A 24,143-nucleotide genomic window follows, 5' to 3' on the forward strand; every position below is an offset into this window, starting at 1 on the left:
GGAGTATGTAGAGGGAGTCGCATGAGACTTTACGTTTGTCAGTTTGAATGGAAGCTACAGTACACTTTATACATTAGCAGAGCTAAGGAATTTGTGCTGTCCCACACTTTTAAGGTATGAGCAGGCTAAACAAGCAAAAAAAACAAAATGTATAGGAAAGCTACAATTAACCCCACCAATATAAATGTGGTAACATATAAGAACTACAAAAACAAATTCATTCACTCTGTAAGGAAAGCAAAAAAAATTACTACGCAGACAAATGTACTCAAGCGTCAAATGACATTAAGTCTACTTGGAAACTCATCAACCATTTGCTAAATCGGAATAAATCCCCACCAGTTGCACCTGCTGAGATGATAAGGAAGGATGAATGAATGAAAACTTTATTTAACAAATTGCAGAATGGGTACAATACAGTACGGCTCAATACACACAATTGTTAAGGGGATGCAGACCATAGAAAGAAGTTTGTCTTGTTTACATCAGGGTCCCCCATTTTCAATTCATAGTGACATTTATGACATACTCAACATGCATGACATTTATATGGCATAGGGACATACAGGTATTTAGTACTGATACATTTGTGACATATACAGTATTCAAATATACAGTACTGTTACCCATAGATCCTGACAGAGTATATACATATGATGGGGAGGGGACTGTACATTAGGAGGGGGTGGGTGGGTGGGAGAGAAATATACATACGGTGGTGAGGAGACTACATTTGGAGGGGGTGGGTGGGTGGGAGAGAAATATACATACGGCGGGGAGGAGACTGTCTATTAGGAGGGGGTGGGGGTGGGATGGAACTCTTCTCTGCAGCCCAAAAGAAATTGCAGATGGTTTCAATGATTTCTTTGTAAATGTTGGCTCTTCATTGGCATCTTGTATAGCAGACTCTAACTTGAACCCTTGTAGTCAGATCAAAGGTCAATTCTCCTCACTCCCAAGTTTTGATCCTCCTAGTACTAAGGAAGTGTATGAGATAATCATGATCTTAAAGAACTCCGCTCAAGGTCATGATGGGATCAAAAGCAGTCTCTTCAAAGAAACTATTGATTATATCATCCATCCTCTAACTCATATTCTATCACTATCCCTTCAATCCGATATCATCCCTCACAACCTCAAAATCGCCAAAGTCATACCAATTTATAAATCTGGAGACCAAAAGGACTTTGGCAATTACCGTCCTATATCTATTTTGCCCTGCTTTTCAAAAGTCAGTAGAGAGAGAGAGAGAGGAAGAGCGGGAGACAGAGTGGGGGGAAGACATTCGGCAAATGACGCTGGGTCCGGGAATTGAACCCGGGTCGCCCGTGCCGCGACGCAGCGCGTTACATGGTTCGCCACTTGGGCGCCCCAATGTACCGTTTCTACGTCAAATGTATATACTCTCTTTTTTAGACTCTTTTTGTATCACAAACAGTACTGTATTAGCAAATCTGGTATGTCATAAATGTATAGATGTAGCAGTACTGTCTATCTGTATGTCGTGTATGTCATATATGTTATGATGAATTGAAAATGGGGGACCCTGATGTAAACAAGACGAAAGTCTTTCTCTGGTCTGCATCCCCTTAACAATTGTGTGTATTGAGCTGTACTGTACCCATTTGGCAATCTGTTAATAAAGTTTTCAATCAACCAATCAATATAACCATTAGTATGGTTTCCGTAAAAAATACTCCACAGAACATGCATTGCTACAGCTCTTCAATAACATCTCCTCAGCACTTGATGACAAAAAATGGCTATTGGTGTCTTTCTAGATCTGAGCAAAGCTTTTGATACTGTCAACCACAACATTCTCATCTCTAAACTTAATAGATATGGTGTTCAGGATACTGCCCTCAAGTGGTTTACTAACTACTTAGACAACAGAGGGCAGTTTGTGTCATCCAATGGATGCTCATCTGTCAAATCAAGGATCCTCTTCGGGGTTCCACAGGGTTCCATTCTGGGCCCTTTATTATTTTTAATTTACATTAATGATTTGGCTATGTCTTGTAATACTCGACCTCCATTATTATTCACGGATGACACCAATCTCCTAGCTACTCATCATGAGTTCAAGTCCATGATTGTATGCGTGAATGAGGAACTTGAAATTGTCTCGAACTGGTTTCAATGCAACAAGCTTACTCTAAATGTCAATGTTTTACTTTGTGGTCTTCTGCAACAAAAATAAGTACTACCCTAAAGAAGAATCTAAAATATTAATGAATGGAAATGAAATTCTCCAAGTGCCTTTCACAAAATATTTAGGAGTTACTATAGACAAAGGGTTAAATTGGCATAATCACATTGACAATGTCTGCAAAAAGTCAATGATGATGCTTGGAATTTTGAGAAAGGTCTGCCCCATGATACATCCCTCATGCCCATCTAACCTTGTATTATAGCTTTTTATTTCCTTACCTTAACTACTGTAATATAGTCTGGGCTGCAACATATCCATCATATCTTAACAAATTAGTCATAGAAGAGGTTCCTCAGGATGATTTCCCACTCTACCAGATATGAACCATCTGCACCTCTGTTCCGCAAATATTCTCTACTATCAATTGACAAACTTAATACCTTTCAAATATGCTCATTCATATTCAAGTTCATTAACAATAGACAAGATCTTCCTGATACCTTCCATAGTTTCTTCATCTTTCCATCAGAATTTCACTCATATCCAACAAACCATAGCAATAAACTCCACTTACCTTTCTGTCGGACATCTAGCCATCAATTCAACATTAGCTTTAGAGGTCCTAAACTCTGGAACACACTAAATTCATCATTGAGGTCAACAACCTCCTTATCCATATTCAAAAAACAACTAAAATCTAATTTTATTTCATCATAAATCACCATCAGGGACCCCTGATGTAAACAAGACAAACGTCTTTCTCAGGTCTGCATCCCCTTAACAATTGTGTGTATTGAGCCGTACTGTATTGTACCCATTCTGCAATCTGTTAAATAAAGTTTTTATTCATTCATTCATTCATTCATCCATCACATTAAGTTACTCCTGTGCATCAGTGTTACATCTACTGTTAGTATGACTGCTTGTTTCCTTTTCCTCTTTATGTACCGTTAATATGTTATTCTCCTCTTCTTTGCCCTCTTGTACTCGTAAAACAAAGAAAAAGATTTCTTGTTACTGACTCGTGTCAATCTTCCATGTTTTCGCTATAGTGTCTGCCTTATGTCTCTGTTCCTGTTTTGTAGTTTATTTTGTAGACCATGCTACACATGTATTTCGTTCATATTGTTTATGGACAATGAGATGGGAGTGGAACTTTGTACAAGCCCTTTGGGCTTCGTTCCCTCCTAGCACTGTTTTTTTTTTTTTTTTTTAAATAATGTGCTAAATAAATAAACTAAACTAAAACTAAACACCTTTTTCGTTGGTAAATCTATTCCATCATTTACGACCTACAATTTATAGTCCTATATTTTGTGTAGACGACCGTGATGATTAGGGCACGCAATAGCATCTGCAAATGATTTATAGATGTTTTATGAATGTTTTACAAATGATTTGTTAAACATGAAAAGACAAGTCTGGTAATTGCTTCGTCTTTGTATTCATAAAAGCAAGATTGTTCATAATAGGTGAGTAAAAAGTCCACAAATAAACAAACAAACTGTATTAGACGTTTGTTAACACTTTCAGTGCCAGCAGGGGGCGCACGATTTAGTGCTTGAGTGCCACCACCCACTTCAATGATAGCGTTAAAACGCCTAATCTATGTTTTAAATGGCTAATTATGTGTCTAATCTGCCTGTCGTTTATCAATGACTTGTTTGCAGTCAACATTGTCGAAACGGATTGTTTTTTTATCGGTTCATTTTCGTTTGATAGTATTTTGAAAAGCCCTCGTTTTCAAGGAAAATATAAATATTCCGTGATAATCGCACTTTACTGGAATATTCTAGAATACACAAAAACGTTGTAATTTTTCGGCCTATTTATGAATCAGATTATCGATAGTATATGTGTACGTATGCACGCTATATAGGCGATCTGAAAAATCGATTATCTTATTTCCTGATCGCTCGCACAGCCACACAGCCACACACACACATAGGGAAAAGCTTATATCTCCGTGAAAACAGGTCTGATTATCCTAAGACTGGTAAAATAGATTCCTTACCTGAGATCAGATGTTATCCAAAAAGATTATTCCAATTCCTGATCGCCATTACAAATATCGATTGCTTTTATTGATCCAACGCTACATACTGTACATATGTATTCCATGCTGTTCTGAGGGTCCACAATGAATCCGATCGGCTCGGGTTACATGCCTGAGAAGTAAAATGTGGATTCCGGATTTTTCTTTTCTCATCCATTTTCATTGAGTCCATTCCAAAAGGGTGCATTACCATCTGGGAGACGATAGGGGGCGGTTTTTTCACATCTGAGCTCCTACAGGGGCTGCATACCAACGGGAGACTCGGTTGATGGAATATGAATTCAGATCGCTAATAAAAAAATAAACCGCTAATAAACGTTGTGGGCATTCAGGCATTGGGCTGATAAAACGTGTTATGACGTCATGGGCACTGAAAGTGTTAATGATGAATAGTCTTCACTTTAGATTAGGGAACACAATAACATCTGCAAATGATTTATATATCTTTTAAGGATGTTTTATAAATAATTTGTTAAACATGAACAAATAAATGGAGGTATAGTAGTTTTTTCATATCCATTTTTCAAAGCATCTACAAATGTGTTACTACACATGAAATAACATTATAACAAATCAAGTACAAACAATGTTGATAATGAGTTATAAATAATGTATAAATAATTTGTAAATGTTATACAAATATAGTTATACATGATTTAATAATCAATTACGAATGTATATAAATGGTTCATGATTAGTTCATTATCTACAAATACCTTATAACAGAGTGTTATTATAAAGTGTTATCGAAGAGGTAGACAACAAGCTTTTCTTCCTTTAACATTTTTAAGTTTTTGGAATGTGAGATACAGTTAGAATACGTGTTTTGTGCTCAGAATTGCATCAGCAATGAAAAGGTAGTGTCTGTCTGTACATCCCTGTTCTCGACCCTAAGCTGAAAGTGGTACAGTAAGCATTTCTTCTTAAAGGAAAACGCCAACATTTTGGGAAATTAGCTTATTTAACATCTTCCCTGGAGTTAGACAAGAAGATACATACCTTTTTCATCTCTCTGCATGCATTGGGCTTAGGGAACGCCTGGACCGTTAGCCTAGCTTAGCTTCATCACTGGAAGTGGGGCAGACATCTAGCCTAGTTCACTACAGTCAGGAAATATACTCCAAATACAATCAAAATACAACTCCCAAACGTTCCTGTAAACATGTTGTGACCTGTGTATTTACCACGTCTCCCAGTCACACAAGTCACACGAGTCTCCCAGTCACACAAGTCTCCCAGTCACACAAGTCTCCCAGACACAAGTCACACGAGTCTCCCAGTCACACAAGTCTCCCAGACACACAAGTCTCCCAGTCACACAAGTCTCCCAGCCACCAAGCCTCCAAGTCACACAAGTCACATGAGTCTCCCAGTCACACAATTCTCCAAGTCACACAAGTCACACGAGTCTCCCAGTCACATGAGTCTCCCAGTCACACAAGTCTCCAACACATGTCACACGAGTCTCCCAGTCACACAAGTCTCCAAGTCACACAAGTCTCCCAATCACACAAGTCTCCCAGTCACACAAGTCACACAAGTCACACAAGTCTCCCAATCACACAAGTCTCCCAGTCATACAAGTCACACGAGTCTCCCAGTCACACGAGTCTCCCAGTCATGAGTCTCCAAGTCACACAAGTCTCCCAGTCACACAAGTCTCTCAGTCACACAAGTCTCCAAGTCACACGTCACACGAGTTTCCCAGTCACACAAGTCTCCCAGTCACAAGTCTCCCAGTCACACAAGTCTCCCAGTCACACAAGTCACACGAGTCTCCCAGTCACACAAGTCTCCAAGTCACACAAGTCTCCCAGTCACACAAGTCTCCCAATCACACAAGTCTCCCAGTCACACAAGTCTCCAAGTCACACAAGTCACACGAGTCTCCCAGTCACACAAGTCTCCCAGTCACACAAGTCTCCCAGTCACACAAGTCTCCAAGTGACACAAGTCTCCCAGTCACACAAGTCTCCCAGTCACACAAGTCTCCAAGTCACACAAGTCTTCCAGTCACACAAGTCTCCAAGTCACACAAGTCACACAAGTCTCCCAGTCACACAAGTCTCCCAGTCACACAAATCTCCCAGTCACAAGTCTCCAAGTCACTTGTGTGACTGGGAGACTCGTGTGACTGGGAGACTCATGTGACTTGGAGACTTGTGTGTCTGGGAGACTTGTGTAACTTGGAGACTTGTGTGACTGGGAGACTTGTGTGACTTGGAGACTTGTGTGACTGGGAGACTTGTGTGACTTGTGACTGGGAGACTTGTGTGACTGGGAGACTTGTGTGACTTGGAGACTTGTGTGACTGGGAGACTCGTGTGACTTGGAGACTCGTGTGACTGGGAGACTCGTGTGACTGGGAGACTTGTGTGACTGGGAGACTTGTGTGACTGGGAGACTTGTGTGACTGGGAGACTCATGTGACTGGGAGATTTGTGTGACTGGGAGACTTGTGTGACTCGGAGACTTGTGTGACTTGGAGACTTGTGTGACTGGGAGACTCGTGTGACTGGGAGACTCGTGTGACTGGGAGACTTGTGTCACTGGGACACTTGTGTGACTGGGAGACTCATGTGACTGGGAGACTTGTGTGACTGGGAGACTTGTGACTGGGAGACTTGTGTGACTTGTGTGACTGGGATACGTGGTAAATACACAGGTCACAACATGTTTACAGGAACGTTTGGGAGTTGTATTTTGATTATATTTGGAGTATATGTCCTGACTAGTGAACTAGGCTAGATGTCTGCCCCACTTCCAGTGATGAAGCTAAGCTAGGCTAACGGTCCAGGCGTTCCCTAAGCCCAATGCATGCAGAGAGAGGAAAAAGGTATGTATCTTCTTGTCTAACTCCAGGGAAGATGTTAAATAAGCTAATTTCCCAAAATGTTGGAGTTTTCCTTTAACACATTGGTCGCCAAAATCGCTTTTCAGCATTATTGCCCGCCATGCATTGACCGCCAACATCGCTGTACAGCGTTTTTGAGATCAATATTACATTTTTTCGCCATGGCATTCATAATTCATCCACCCAACCCCCGATGCCCTAGCGGGACCCTAGATGGGACTGCAACGGCTCAATACCGCCGCCTGGTGGATGGTCGGGCGAGTTACACTCTCGCCAAGACCGGATGTTGTCATCGGTGCGTCGAGGAAATTCCTCCGGCAGTCACATCTCGCTACGGGACTCCTGACAGACACTATAGTACATATGGATCGCTTTCTAAACGTAATAATCTATATGATTTCGGCGTTTATTGCGCCATAGAAAACCAGAAATGTTCCTAGGCTATCGCAGACGAATAATTGGGATCTTTCTCCTCCAGTATCATTGGCGCATGGTAAGAGGACACTAACGTTATTTTCAACCCGATTGTGCTTTTCCTTGTTTGCCAACCATCTGATCAATATATCCACCCATACTACATAAAGCCGTTACTGATGATCAAGGAATTATAAACGACCCCCCCCCCCCCCTTCCTCCACGCATGATGAAGCATAATGTATACCGATCATATACATTTGAATTTTTTTATATAGTGTGAATGGGAAAGAAACGCCAATTGATAATCTATCATATGCGTTTGGGCCTATAACTAGCGTTTTTGGAATTACAGCAGAAAACATTAAAAACATACTTATATTCTCGAAGGTATTAACACAACAATGTATGAATGAAAAAGTATAACGTTCCCACATCCTGAACGATATATAATCGATGTTGAATGGGCCATAGTAATGCAAATATAGCAATACAATTAAAAAAGTTATAGCCCTGCAAAGAAGGTAAACATCTCCATAGGCTTTTAACACATCCAGCGCCGGAAACGCTTTCCAGCGTTATTGCCCGCCATGCGTTGAGCGCCAGACCTCGCTGTACAGCGTTATTGAGATCAATATTTCATTTTTTCGCCATGGCATTCATAATTCATATATACACCCGCGACGCTGCAGCTGGACCTAGGTGACGGCAACGACGGCTCAATACCGCTGCCTGGTGGATGGTCGGGCGAGTTACACTTGCCTACAGGATGTGGCCGATGTCCGTCGATGAAAATCATCCGGCTGTCACATATCGTTGCGGGACTCCCGACGGACAGATATGATTTCGCCGTTTATTGCGACATACAAACCGGAAATGGACCTAGGCGATCGGCGTCGTGTATTTGGGATATTTCACTGCCAGTCTCATTGACCCACGGTAAGAGGAATATAACGTTATTTTCAACCCTATTGTGAGTTTCCTTGTGAGCAAACCGATCTGATCAATATATCACCCAACCTACATAAAGCATTTACTGATGATCGGGGAATTATAAACGACCCCCCCCCCCCCCCCCCCCTTTCCTTCACGCATGATGAAGCATAACGTATACCGATCATATACATTTGAATTTTTTAATATAGCGTGTATAGGGAAGAAACGCCAATCGATAATCTATATTATGTGTTTAGGCCTATAACTCACGTTCTAGGAATTACTGCAGAAAACGATAAAAACATACTTATGTTCTAGAAGGTATTTTTGTATGAATGTATGAATGAAAAAGTATAACGTTCCCACATCCTGAACGATAGAAGGTAAACATCTCCATAGGCTTACAGCGCTGGCAGAGAGGGGCATAACCCCCGGCGGGCAATGTGTTAACGGTGGCAGAGAGGGGTATGAGATGGGCACAACCCCTGGCGGTCAATGATCTGAAACGTTACGCCACTCTCTTCTCTCCGTTTGTCAGCACGTCAGAGACAGATGGAGCCAATCAACTTCTGTCCCTCTTCAACCTTAACCAGTACATATCCTTCAAAGAAATATACCCTGGTTCAAAGGTCACTCACTTCGAAAGGTAGGCTGGAGTCTTTAAACATGCATTTACAGAGTTTATGACCCTTTTTCTGGAACACAACTGTACTCTCTCTGTGTGTGTGTGTGTGTGTGTGTATGTGTGCACGCATGTGTGCATGTGTGTGTGCGCACACACCTGTCAGAGGGTGCTTGTGTGTGAGACAGAGTGTGGGAGTGAATTGTCCCAGTTATGAGGAATGCCACTTCTTGACCTAGTTTGCACGGTGCTCTGTTAAAGATATTATCATATCTTTTTTCTTTTACTTTGAATTGTTCCTTGTAATGTCCCTGGTGGGTCTCAGTTAATTTTTTGATTATATCTAAATGTAGTTTTTGTCGCATTAACGTGGAACATGCAGGATATTTTTATGCAGTCAAGATTTCTTGTGAATAATTTAACTGACACTACCAGGATGTTACAAGGAACAATTCAATTTTTTTTATCAGAAACTGAATATATTTACAAACGTTGTCCTAAGTTTGGATTTTTATTGCACTATTTTTATTCTGTCTACACTTTTTTCACTGCTCATATTCTGTCTATTTCTATACTCATTCTGTGTCTGCACTTTATGCATTGCCTTTATTTTTACTATTACAATCTTTTTATTTATCTAAAAAAAATTCAGATTTGAATGACTGAAATCTATTAAATCTTTTCTGTGACATTTTAATATAAATTCTCTGCTCATTTTATGCCTAATTATGCCAATGTTATGCAAATGTTATGCCTATGTCTATTTTGTGTCTATCACTGCTGTAAAGCACTTTGGGCTGCAATTCTTGTATGAAAGGTGCTTTACAAATAAAGTGTATTATTATTATTATTATTATTATTATTATTATTATTATTATTATTATTATTATTATTATTATTATTATTCACGGACTGAACTTCTCTCAGCTCTGTGGGACTGTTTTGATGATGTCATCGTCCCTCTCCCTCCAGGCTAAAAGCAGACAGTGGATTCCAGTACAGTGACATGATGTTCTTTGATGATGAACAGAGGAACATCTCAGACATCAGTAAACTAGGTACTTTGTTCTACCTCAGTGCAGTTCACACACAGTTCTCATGTCCAGGCAGGGCTGCATTAAAGGCCCAATCTGTGATCCAACTGTAAACAAATGGGTGGCCCCACCACAAAAAAACGACCAAAAAAACCTAAAACAATATAGCCATAGAGACATTTTTATTCTCTAGTTGATTGAGTTTGTAATTGTATTTGCTGCAATTTGTGGATGTAAACATTGGTATTGTAAAAGACCGGAGTGAGACAGATCTACAATATTATATTCTGATTCACATTGGATTATTAAAGTTACATATTGCTGTTTTCCATCATCAGATCAAACTCCTCAAGACTGTATCTTAATATACCCCATTCATATACTCTATGGTTAAAAGATTTATCACGGATTGGGCCTTTAAGGTACAGTACCTGCAAACCATGCTCTGCGCCACGTCATGCACCTTTTGCCCAACAGATTGTATCACCATGAACACCGTGATTTATGTTTTCCTCAAGTCTGGAGTAACTCCATCAAACAAACTCATCACTCATCTTCTTGCTATTGCTTACCTATAACCAATGATATACGGTAAATGACAATATAATTACTGGCTTATTGTAAGCAACAAATTAAGTAGCTTGTTAAGTGCAGTCACGTGGTTATTCTGTAGTTAGATGGTTGTCAAATCTGATCACTGAATACTTCAATTCTCACTTCTGGTCCAAGCCATACAGCCAATTTAGCTAATAGACACAGTATTCAACTAGGGCCTTTATTAACAAGCAGGCTATCAGAAATTGGAGGGGAGTGGGACTTGCTCTGATCAGTGCATCTCGTATCTGGCATCTATGCACAGAATATCATAATTGTTCTGATCAGCAGTAACTTCAGCCAGCAGACACTAGCTTGTACTCGTGGAGCTATTAATTCCACGGAGATTGAATCCCCCAAAAGCCCAGGGACATCCCTGCTCATGACAACGACACATCTATCGGACCTGCCAAAAAGTACATCTAAAAATAGCTTCAAATGTTGTTTTAAGTTACATAAATAATGAATGATTTATCTTGGAAACACCAAAAAGATTAAAGGCAGGGGACGCTTTTTTAATTTTTAAAGGAACATATTTAATGAAGTAAGAACATGTTGAGTCAAACAGTTGACGTGATACATCTTCAAAAAGCCAGAATAAAGAACAGTTTCTGCCACTTGAAGACGAACACCCGGAGATTGAAATATGATGCCAACCAGCTTGTTCGTGCGTTCACAAGTGAGTTACTTGTTCTTCGTTCTGACTTATTAAAATGTGAACCATATTTATGGATCTTTTTCACACGTGCTTCCTTATTTCATTACATTTGTTCACCTTATTTAAATAAATACATACATACTGGCTAAATGACTAAATGTAAATGTAATGCAGCTGTCCACAGTGTGATTTTCTCATAATGTGGGTATTCTATTCAGGAACATTTATTAAAAAGGACAAACTTATGAATTCATTGTCAGAGGAGCAGCTCCAGAGAATGTTTCTTGATAACATCAGATGTTAGTTTTTCTAAAGATTAACAGAAAATAGTTTTGTGTTCACAAATATTGATTGAACTTTCTTAGTTCTTAATAGTGTAACAAAAAAAAGTGTAACTTATTCCCTTCAAATAACAACAGAAGGTCACACTGCAGAGGTCACTTGACAATAGAAGACACGGTTGAACCACTTTTATCCAAACCTCAGACTTTATGTACTGGCCGCTTCGTTGAAAAGCTAGTTTTCATCTCAACTTTGTAAATAAATCCCCAACATGTCATTCCTCCTAACGACCTGCATTCTGAAGACTTATAGAGATACACCATGTTCTACTGTAAGTCGGGCTTTTCTAATATTTTCTCAAGGATTCAAAATGCATTAAGCTCTTCATTTTGCCCAAGTTTGACCTTTATATTACAGTCTCAACCAGTGCAACCATACTAGGATATATAAAAATTTATTACTTAACATTAAGTTTGTAATATAATAAGCTCACAAAATGTATGGACCCTTTTCACAGACCTGTCATAGCAGAGTATAAGCAGCTGTGGCTTATAATATTAATGATGGGTCTGCTTGATCTAGGACTTCTAGGTCTACCAGTGAGCCAGCATTGATGATGGGTCTGTTTGATCTAGGTCTACCAGTGAGCCAGCATTGACAGTAGTCAATAGTATTGTAAATGCCATCACAGGACACCTAGATCAAGCGGACCTGTTGTGAAGGATCAGATTAAACCGAATATATATATTTATTTATGGATATATATTGAATAGTATTTGTATATCGTTTGATATCCCTTGTATATTCCTTGTACATATACACGGAATATTCCTTTATTCTACTACAGCCCATAATAGTTCATTCTCTTATTGGACAAAAGGACCAGGCGCCAGGGACCAGCCCCTGGCGTTCAAGTTCAAAGGTACCGACGAGACATGCCCTTACTAGCCCCGGCTCCGCGCAGGAATACGGCTACCGAAAGCAGAGTGGCACTATTTGTCCACCGTGCATATAAATATGGCGCAAGAAATGTAGAATTCCTCTTAGTCCTTTACCCTTCTACCCAACTAAGTAACAGAACGTGAAGCCTCACCCCACGATACCGCGTGCGGTGTAGTATGGCCTGTTTGGCCTTAGAATAGCAGTGAGACCTTGTGCGAATTAATAGCTGAATTGCCAGAGTTTGGCACCGTATTTCTATTAAGTAATAATAGTCTATTATGTATGGTGCATCGTGCGGTTAGAGTTCTAAAGTGAGCAGCACCCCCATCGCTTCCTCGTGTTATCTAGAGTCTTAACCAGGTTGGGCAGACCACACGTGGTGCTTTCATCCGAGGAGTTCTAGGCGAGGACCGAGTGGACCTGTACATTGGATTACCTACCCGACGACTGCTGAGCCCTATGCGGCATGGAATATATATTTGCTTTGGTACTTTGATTTGTGGAGCGGATAATCGCCAACACCGGTGAGTGTTGGATTTACCCCGAGAGGAGTCAAGGTGAGACGGCGCTCAGACCAGACTGAGGTCGCCTCGCTTCTTCTTCACTGTGGAGCTACAGCTACAGCCTACAAGAGAGCCAAGGTGTATTCATCTGTGGATCAAGATTCTACTGCACTGTCTTCTGTACGTGAAGTCTCCCTAGACATCGTTGACCAGACGGGATACTACCGACGGCTCTCCTACCCCCCCTACCGGCCTACAACCGGGAGGACCCCTTCAGTATATCCAGCTATAATCATTAAGTGACCATAGATATAATTCCCTAAGAGCCAGGTTGTATACTTGCTTCCTGCGTAACCAGAGATTGGACATTCAGTGTTGATTTGCCTACGAGTACTCATTTGCCTTACAAGAGCATTCAAATCATAAATGTAATGGTGAATATTATATGTACCTTTTGCTATATATTAAATATTGGATTATTACCTTTGTGTGGACCTGGTTTCATGGTGGGAAAGTGTTCATCATATTTAGATATCGTGTACTGTATGGCCAGTAGTTAAAGTACATAAAGCGGTAGTGGTTTAATGATACCATACTTATCAATACAGTCAGGGAATTGTACCCCTCAGTTACAATTGGTCCTTCGAGCCGGAGGGTAATCAGTGTAATATTAATATAGTGGTATTAATATTGAAATGGCCTATGATGAACACTCCACGAAACGGTCCTCCTAAAGTAGAACGCCCGCAGCGTAGACGACAGCCACCTCAGTACTTAGAGGATTACGCTGCCAGTATACTACCTAGCCTTCTACAAACGGTAAACGCGGTAAAAGTAGAAAGTAAAATTATGTCCGACCCTATCAACCAGGATACCCCGACCACAGAGGCCCTAGTGGGTTCTAATGTAACTGACCAAGCTCACGGTGGGGACCAGGAGGGAACTGACACGACTTTACCCCCCGCCAAGACCGAAGAAGTAGTCCCCCAAGAGCTCCGGGAGGAAGACAACCCTTCAGAGATGGAACTCTGCACGGAACAAGATGAGGAGAGCGCCGAGGAGATAGAACTCCAGGACTCCCCGCAGGGGAACGCATCCCCGACCGGTACTGCCAGGAGCGGCTCACCTCAACAAGCGCCTTCCCCCAGCGAGGCGGAGAGGATGCTGTCACAGGCGTTCCTCGCCACCCTGACAGCCTCTACCGAACGCGATCGACTTCAGGGTGAACGCGATCGACTTCAGGGTGAACGCGATCGACTCCAAACACAGCAACGGAGCGAAGAAGAGCACATACGTCTGGAGCTGAGACGCCTTCAGACGGAAGAGAATATGGCAAGAGACCGGTCCGACACCCAGCGCGCCGCTGACGGTGCCCAAAGAGAAGCAGAGCGCGACATCGCTCTCATCCAGCACGAAGCCGAGCGCGACAGACTACAAGCCGAGCGCGACAGACTACAAGCCGAGCGCGACAGACTACAAGCGCAGCTAATGGAGCAGCTGATCACCAGGGCAACACCCCCTCCCTCCACAAGGGGTTCCAGGGCCTCGTCAATACACGTGTCAAGGGCACCCTCCCCTGACCGAGCAGGCGACCTTGAACCCGACCGCCAGAGAGAGCCCACACCCCCCTCCGAACTCCTTCCCCGACCGGTCCAAGTGAGACCCAGCTACAAGGAAGGAACGGCGGACACCGCGGAGAGGCTAAATAGACGACTACAGGATCTAGAAGACCTGGCAGAGGAAGAAGAGGGAGAAGAGGAGAGTCAAGCCCGACAGCAGCACATTACTCCACAGGACCAGGAGGTCCAGTACAGCCCAGGCTATACCCCCGCGGCTCTGCGCTACAGACCCCTGACTCGATTCACGGGTGAGCATGACACACGACCAGTCCCGAGGAATAGCACCTGGACCAGCGGGCCATGGTACCCTGCCAGTACCAGCCCACCGAGAGGCGTAAGAGGAGACTCGCCCAGGAGGCCTCTCTTCCAACGCTCACCGATGTGCCAGCCATCCACGGCGTCATACATTGGCACACCGACGTTTCCAGACTTCACCCATGAGAACCGAGCACAGTACACGGAGCTACGGATGTGCTTAGAGACAATGATGGTGGATGTAGCTGATGAACGCCACAAGTATGCGATCCTATTGAAGCACCTGAAAGTACCCAGAGCGCACAACATAGCGCTGGCTTATGCCACCTCTACTACCCCATACACCGCGGCTCTAGCAGCACTAGACCAAAGATATGGACGTATATGGGATTACGTAATACAAGAGATAAGGCATATTGACCGCCTACCCCCAGCAACAGACAATCGCTCACTAGACGACCTGTCTATCAAAGTACAATCCCTGGTAGGGATGCTGGGGGCGCAACGAGAAAAGGGTATGCACGAACTATACGCAAACTCGAACGTCGAGAGGATTTTAGAGAAGCTGCCGCCCGCCCGACAGGAGCGCTTCAGGCGGCAAAGAGACCACCGTGATCCTAACGGTCCCGAGCCATCCCTCCTAGACCTAGCCGACTTCCTGGCGAGAGAAGTCAGCAGCCTACGGCTGGATACGTTCGTGCGGAGCACACCAAGCTCCAGAGAGGGACCTAGGAGAGTAAACGATGGCCGAAGATCGGTGACTGTCATGCACCAATCAGAATCAGTACCGAGCAGCAAGAACCACAGTACCCCCTCGATGAAAGAGAAGTGGAAGATGGTGTGCCCGTACTGCGAGAAGGAACACTGGTTGTCACAATGTGACCAGTTCAAGAAGATGACCGCTGAAGAAGTGAGTCACTGGATAAAGTCCAACAGGCGCTGTTACCGATGTGCGCGCAGTCACATGGCAGCCGAGTGCCGCCTAAAGAAGAGGTGTAGTCGGTGTGACGGAGCCCATCTAGATGTCCTACACGACAGTAACAAAAGAAAGCCTGCACCATCCAGCAGCACAAAGGCAAGTGTTATGTACATTGACCCCGCTAGCAGCAGCGGCGCCCAGGTGCTCTTAAAGGTGGTCCGTGTAACACTGAGTTACCAAGATAAGGTCATGGACACTTACGCCGTCCTTGATGACGGGTCAGAGAAGACCCTTCTCCTCGCGTCCGCTGCGGCCCAGCTGGGGCTGCGGGGGAGCGAGAACCAGATGACGATTCGGACAATAAGAAGAGATCTAAAGACGATAAAGGGCGAGAATGTCTCCTTCACTATCGCAGCAAGCGGGCAGCCCGAGAGACGGTATAGGATTACTAATGCTTTCACCAGCCAAGAAATAGGACTATCGCAGTACACCTACCCCATCGCCAAGCTGATGGATAAATATGTGCACCTGCGTCAACTCCCTATCCCGCTCATAGACGGCGCCACCCCGACCCTGCTGATAGGCTCCGACCATGCAGACCTCATAGTCCCGATAGACCGGGTCCATACAGGACCCAGAGGTTGCCCTGCAGCAGTCGAGACCCGCCTAGGATGGACATTACAAGGCCCCCTCGCCAAGTCTCTCAACCGAACAGCAGCCACTAGCTCCCTCCACTCCAGAGCGACAGAAGGAGACACCACACTCCTGCAGCATGTCGAGAGGCTATGGACACTAGAGACAATGCCCTTTAAGAACGAAAAGAAAGACATTCGTTCTAAGGAAGATATCTACGCTATAGCCCTCCTCGAGCATGGGACAAAGAGAGTCAACGTCAACGGAGTGATGAGATACGCAACTCCACTCCTGAGGCGAGAGGGAATGCCCACCTTTCACGCCACAAAAGAGGCGACGGAGCGGTATCTATTGAACACAGAGCGGCGCCTAGCCAAAGACCCCGCTCAAGAAGCTGTGTACCGCGCTGAGATTAACAAATTAATCACAGCGGGACACATAAAGAAAATTGACATTAAAGAGGCCGATCAGACGACCGAATCATGGTACGTGCCGCACCACAAGGTCCACCACAACGGCAAGGATCGCATTGTGTTTAACTGCAGCTACCAGATCGGATCACAAAATCTGAATAAAGAACTCTTGGCCGGCCCAACACTCGGCCCCTCCCTACTAGGCGTGCTACTACGCTTCCGCCAGGACAAGGTGGCTATCAGCGGCGACATCAAAGGGATGTTCCTGCAGGTGAGACTAGTGGAGGAGGACAAGCCCCTGCTGCGGTTCCTATGGAGAGAGAGGATCGGAGATGAGCACCCAGCCATCTATCAATGGGAAGTCCTCCCTTTCGGAACCACATGCAGCCCATGCTGTGCTACGTTTGCACTGCAAAGGCACGTCGCAGAGGACCCAGCAGCAGATGAAGAGGTCCAACAAAGTGTGACAAATAGTTTCTACGTGGACAACTGTTTACAAAGCGTCTCGACGCCAGAAGAAGCCGAGGCTCTCCTACTCAAGCTCCGCGCCTCCCTGATCAAAGGCGGCTTTGATCTCAGGCAGTGGGCCAGCAGCGACCCGCAAGTACTGCGCAGCCTCTCCCCCGAGGACAAGGCCGCGAGCAGCGACACCTGGATGGCGACCATCCCAGGAGAAGCCCAAGAAATGACACTAGGACTAGTCTGGCGCTTCAAAACAGACTCGCTCCATTATAGACACAAACCCCTGACCAAGGAGCAGGGAAGGTCGACGGCAATACCGACCACCAGACGGAGTGTATACAGAACACTCGCCAGACAATATGACCCGTTGGGATGTATTCTACCTTACACCACCAGGGCAAAGATGATTGTAAGAGCGCTATGGGACAAAGACCAGGGCTGGGACGATCCCATACCCGAACACCTTGCATCCACATGGAGAGAGTGGGAGACGGAACTCCGCTCACTCCCAGGCGTTAATATACGCCGCAGCTACTTCCCACCCACAGTGAGGCCAGAGACATGCAAGATCGACCTGCACGTATTCAGCGACGCCTCCGAAGTAGCCTACGGTTCGGTGGCTTACTTACGTGCCCGAGAGGAGGGAGGAGAAATACATACTGCTTTCATCCTGGCTCGCTCAAGAATAGCCCCACGCAATCAACAATCTATCCCGCGTCTAGAGCTCTGCGCAGGCCTAGCAGGAGCGCAGCTCGCCACGTTAATCCAACGTGAACTCACCATCCCGGTGCAAAGAACAATCTTGTGGTCAGACTCCACGACCGTACTCACATGGATCCGGTCTGATTCGTGCAGATACAAGGTCTTCGTGGGAGTCAGAGTCACCGAGATTCAAGAGTTAACAGAAGTAACCAGCTGGAGGTATGTGGACACCAAACACAACCCAGCTGACGTCATCACCCGGGGAATGTCCCTGGATGACCTCACCCGTCACAACCTCTACAGTGACGGGCCAGAGTTCCTCAAGCTCCCGGAAGAAGAGTGGCCTACACCCACCCCACGGGAGGCGAGTAAAGAGGAGGCAGAGAACAAGAAACTTATGTTCTGTGGGTTGACACACACACTCGTCCCCACAGACCCGGTTCTAGACGATTGCCCCACCCTAGAGAGTGCGCAGCTAAAGACATTTCTGTGGCACCACCCAGAGGTTCAGCCCACAACTGACATTTCAGCAGCTGACTACGAAGAAGCAGAACTTCTTCTACTACAACGAGCCCAGAGAGACTCGTTCCCCGATGAGCTAGCCTGTCTACAGGGAGCAAAGCCCGTCCCATCAGACAGCAGACTGCTCCACCTGGCACCCGAGAGTGACGCCCATAATCTCATCAGAGTGGGTGGTCGTCTGCGGAGAGCCCCAGACCTACCGGATGACGTTAAGTACCCGATAGTCTTGAACAGCCGACATAAGGTCACAGAGCTGATCATAAAGAAATACGACGAGGATGTGCATCACGCCGGGGCAGAGAGAGTCTTCGCGGAGATCAGACGTCGTTATTGGATACTGCAAGGGAGAGAAGCAGTGCGGCGCTTCCAGCGAACCTGTCTAGACTGCCGTAAGTGGCGCGCGCAGCCCAGTATACCCCGGATGGCTGACCTACCTCCCTGTCGCCTCCGACTCGGCGACAAGCCTTTTCACTCCACCGGTATGGACTGTTTTGGCCCGCTGTATATAAAGAGAGGAAGAGGAACCGAGAAGCGGTGGGGTATTGTATTCAAATGCATGACCACCAGAGCGATACATATCGAACTCCTCCCAACCATGAGCACAGACTCATTCCTTATGGCCTTCCGAAGATTCACATCACGGAAAGGAAAACCGTCTACATTATTGTCTGATCATGGGACAAACTTCAAAGGCGGAGAAAGAGAGCTGAGAGAGAGCTTCCAAGCTATGGGCCCAGAACTTAAGACCCACCTCGCTCCATCCCAGATTGACTTCCAGTTTAATCCCCCGAACGCACCTCACTTCGGTGGAACCTGGGAACGAGAAGTACGTTCCATAAAGACAGCCCTGTACGCCGTGCTTGGGGCCCAGACCGTGGCGGAAGAAGTCCTAATGACAGTCCTCACGGAGATCGAGGGAGTATTGAACTCAAAGCCCCTCGGTTACGTCTCAAGTGATGTAGCAGATGTCGACCCAGTCACCCCCAACACACTCTTGATGGGGCGGCTGGACCCCGCGCTACCACAGACAATGTACAGGCCTGAAGAAGCGAACGGCCGAAGAATGTGGAGGTACAGTCAAGTACTGGCTGACAAGTTTTGGAACAGCTTCCTACTCCACTACCTACCGTCTCTACAGACCCGCCAGAAGTGGGTGAAAGAGAGAGACAATTTGACAGAAGGAACAGTCGTCATGATTATCGACCAGTCACTACCCCGAGCTATGTGGCCGGCTGGCCGCGTAAGCAAAGTGATCACCGGTGCCGATGGAAAGGTCCGAGCAGCTGAAGTGCTCGTCCAAGGACGGACTTACACCCGACCCGTGGCAAGGCTAATAGAACTGCCAAGGCTCCCCGATACTATCGATGACGACCATGACCCCATGACTTTGTGAGTTGACTGACCCTTACAGCGGACATTGAGTAGTGGACAGTGCGGTTAATCTGTCTCTGTTTAGCTAATTAGGTGGGACTAATTAGGGGGCGGCTGTTGTGAAGGATCAGATTAAACCGAATATATATATTTATTTATGGATATATATTGAATAGTATTTGTATATCGTTTGATATCCCTTGTATATTCCTTGTACATATACACGGAATATTCCTTTATTCTACTACAGCCCATAATAGTTCATTCTCTTATTGGACAAAAGGACCAGGCGCCAGGGACCAGCCCCTGGCGTTCAAGTTCAAAGGTACCGACGAGACATGCCCTTACTAGCCCCGGCTCCGCGCAGGAATACGGCTACCGAAAGCAGAGTGGCACTATTTGTCCACCGTGCATATAAATATGGCGCAAGAAATGTAGAATTCCTCTTAGTCCTTTACCCTTCTACCCAACTAAGTAACAGAACGTGAAGCCTCACCCCACGATACCGCGTGCGGTGTAGTATGGCCTGTTTGGCCTTAGAATAGCAGTGAGACCTCGTGCAAATTAATAGCTGAATTGCCAGAGTTTGGCACCGTATTTCTATTAAGTAATAATAGTCTATTATGTATGGTGCATCGTGCGGTTAGAGTTCTAAAGTGAGCAGCACCCCCATCGCTTCCTTGTGTTATCTAGAGTCTTAACCAGGTTGGGCAGACCACACGTGGTGCTTTCATCCGAGGAGTTCTAGGCGAGGACCGAGTGGACCTGTACATTGGATTACCTACCCGACGACTGCTGAGCCCTATGCGGCATGGAATATATATTTGCTTTGGTACTTTGATTTGTGGAGCGGATAATCGCCAACACCGGTGAGTGTTGGATTTACCCCGAGAGGAGTCAAGGTGAGGCGGCGCTCAGACCAGACTGAGGTCGCCTCGCTTCTTCTTCACTGTGGAGCTACAGCTACAGCTACAGCCTACAAGAGAGCCAAGGTGTATTCATCTGTGGATCAAGATTCTACTGCACTGTCTTCTGTACGTGAAGTCTCCCTAGACATCGTTGACCAGACGGGATACTACCGACGGCTCTCCTACCCCCCCTACCGGCCTACGACCGGGAGGACCCCTTCAGTATATCCAGCTATAATCATTAAGTGACCATAGATATAATTCCCTAAGAGCCAGGTTGTATACTTGCTTCCTGCGTAACCAGAGATTGGACATTCAGTGTTGATTTGCCTACGAGTACTCATTTGCCTTACAAGAGCATTCAAATCATAAATGTAATGGTGAATATTATATGTACCTTTTGCTATATATTAAATATTGGATTATTACCTTTGTGTGGACCTGGTTTCATGGTGGGAAAGTGTTCATCATATTTAGATATCGTGTACTGTATGGCCAGTAGTTAAAGTACATAAAGCGGTAGTGGTTTAATGATACCATACTTATCAATACAGTCAGGGAATTGTACCCCTCAGTTACAGGACCCATTGCAAAAAAAAACGAGTATCTCAGACGAAGAACCATATAACATCACGGTGCCCAAATGCGTCCACATTTTTATAGGATTCTATCACATTTGCATTACAATAGCGAATATTACGTACCTTGCGCCGTTTTCATTGAGGTTTTTTACAAATTAACGCTGTTTTATTTGTCCTATATATGCGGATAACATTTAAAATCTTAAATTGTACCATTTTGGTTCCCTTTAGACAACAAACATAATGCTAATGATGCACTTTAATTAAGATAATTAGTTTACCATTCACGGTCACTGTACTGAGGTGACGTGAGGGCGCATTCATAGTTTACCGCTCCCGTGTTCAGATCGCATTACTGACCTGCTGACCTGTGAACTGTGAAAAAAGATCTTGGAATCTGGAGTTCTTTTGTTTTAACCTGTTTTCATCCTTTTAAATCAATGCTGCCATCTACTGTCAACAAGAAGGTAGTGTATAATGTCAGAGTTGCTTTGTCTACCATCTCTTGTCAGGAGCAAACAACATCCCCATTTTATTTGTCTAACAAACAAATATTAATCACAATCACTTGTCACATTAACATTTGTGAGTACATGTGTTTTCAACAAAAATATGTCAAATTTAACACAACAGCCAGCACTTCATAACATTTTATAAACAATATATAAAACAATATAATAAACATATAACTTAGAACAATATCAACTATTTACAGCACACCATACATATTTATAATTTTTTTCATTCATACACTCACTCATTCATACACTCATTCATCCAAACACCAGTAACACCAGAAACTAGCATCTTCGTCCTCCTCCTCCTCCCACTGGACACAGATGGTGTGGAACCATTTGTGACAGTTGTCACACTGGACCCACGACACCAAACCCTCAAGAGTCCACAGGGGGGTTCGCCTTTTTACACCGGCCACACCGCCAGATCCCCAGCTTCTGCCTCTTGGTGGTGTGACCTTGCAGTTAAAAATAAATGTATTATTATGACACTGCTTGAATACAATATACCAATAATAAATATGAATAACTATCTATATAGTACTTTTCACACATGGACCACAGTTCAAAGTGCCCCACAGCAATTTGTATAAAATCAGCAAATTTTTGACTAAATAAATAATAAATAATTCATAAGTTTGCCCTGACAAACTCAAAAACATAAGTAACATACCGATGGGTGTCGTGGGTCTGGCGTGGGAGGAGGAGGTCGATGCTCCTGATGGTCCAGGAATACAGGAGGCTGCAGACACAATAAAGGGAGCACCACTCAAAATGTTAATTTTGTTTGGTTTGGTAAATATTGCGCTATGAACAGTCTATCAGTGAACTTATGCGAGTGATTTATGATGAAATTAAATTAGATTTGAATTGTTTTTTTTGAATATGGATAAGGAGGTTGTTGACCTCAATGATGAATTTAGAGTGTTCCAGAGTTTGGGACCTCTAAAGCTAATGTTGAATTGATGGCTAGTTGTCCGACAGAAAGGTAAGTGGAGTTTATTGCTATGGTTTGTTGGATATGAGTGAAATTCTGATGAAAAGATGAAGAACAATGGAAGGTATCAAGAAGATCTTGCCTATTGTTAATGAACTTGAATATGAATGAGTATGAAACCAAAATGATTATGCTGAAATATTACCAGACATGCAAACACACACACACAAAACCTTACCTTCACCCAGTTCAGCATGGCAGCCTCACACACACACACACCTCCATTCACCTGTAGAGAAACAAACAAGCACACACAAACCTACCTTGTCTGCTGTGCTGTCTCTGGACTTATTTATGTCACTCTGTCTGACAATGCTTCAGATGTTTTTTTATATACAGAGATTGAGAGAGAGAGAGAGAAAACCAGTTCATTATTTTCCCCGCGACAATTGTTCTCCCTTCAATGATTTTCGCGCGACCTCAGTTCATCACTTCAGACAAACTTAGATCTCTTCTTAAGATTACAATGTATTTACACATTTTCGTCGGACAAAACACTGGCTATATATGCTAGCAACAATCTGACTTCATCTTGGGGCGAGTGGGAGTTAATGTTTAAGGAACAGGATGCTACTTTTACTTGGGAAACAGCGTCGCCCGAACACATTCGAACAATTATAACGTCGCAGTGGTACAAGCTCACAGAGGCATTCCAAATGAGGACCGGGGTCAGACAAGGTTGTCTGCTCTCGCCCTTCCTCTTCCTGCTGGCCATTGACTGGATAATGAAGACCTCCACAGCACAGAGAAGGTACGGGATTCAGTGGACACCTTGGACGCAACTTGACGACTTGGACTATGCTGACGATTTGGCACTACTGTCGCAAACCCAACAACAGATGCAGGAGAAGACCAACAACGTGTCATCCACTTCCGCGCAAGTGGGACTCAACATCCACAAAGGCAAGACTAAGATCCTCAAGACCAATGCAGCAAACAACACCAACGCAATCATGCTGGATGGCGAGGCTTTGGAAGAAGTTGAAGGCTTTACCTACCTTGGCAGTGTTATTGACAAGCAGGGCGGCACAGATGCTGACATTAGAGCACGAATCAGGAAAGCACGTACAGCATTCGTGCAATTATGGAACATCTGGAGCTCAAAAGAACTGACTTCCAACACCAAAGTCAGATTCTTTGACACCAACGTCAAGGCAGTCCTACTATATGGAGCAGAGACGTGGAGAACTACAGCTGCA

The 24,143-nt window shown here is 44.4% G+C and overlaps 1 protein-coding gene across 1 annotated transcript in view; it reads left to right on the top strand.

Annotated features, from left to right (window-relative positions):
* mdp1 (magnesium dependent phosphatase 1) overlaps nucleotides 1-24,143 on the top strand; it is a 42,182-nt gene that overhangs the window by 16,649 nt on the left and 1,390 nt on the right. The window contains exons 3-4 of the mRNA XM_084308704.1: nucleotides 8,951-9,058; nucleotides 10,007-10,092. Coding sequence (XP_084164830.1) covers nucleotides 8,951-9,058; nucleotides 10,007-10,092 — 194 coding nt within the window. The remainder of the gene's footprint in view (nucleotides 1-8,950; nucleotides 9,059-10,006; nucleotides 10,093-24,143) is intronic.

Source organism: Notolepis coatsorum (genome assembly GCF_963971535.1).
Source record: "Notolepis coatsorum genome assembly, chromosome: 2".
NCBI classification, from domain to species: domain Eukaryota; kingdom Metazoa; phylum Chordata; class Actinopteri; order Aulopiformes; family Paralepididae; genus Notolepis; species Notolepis coatsorum.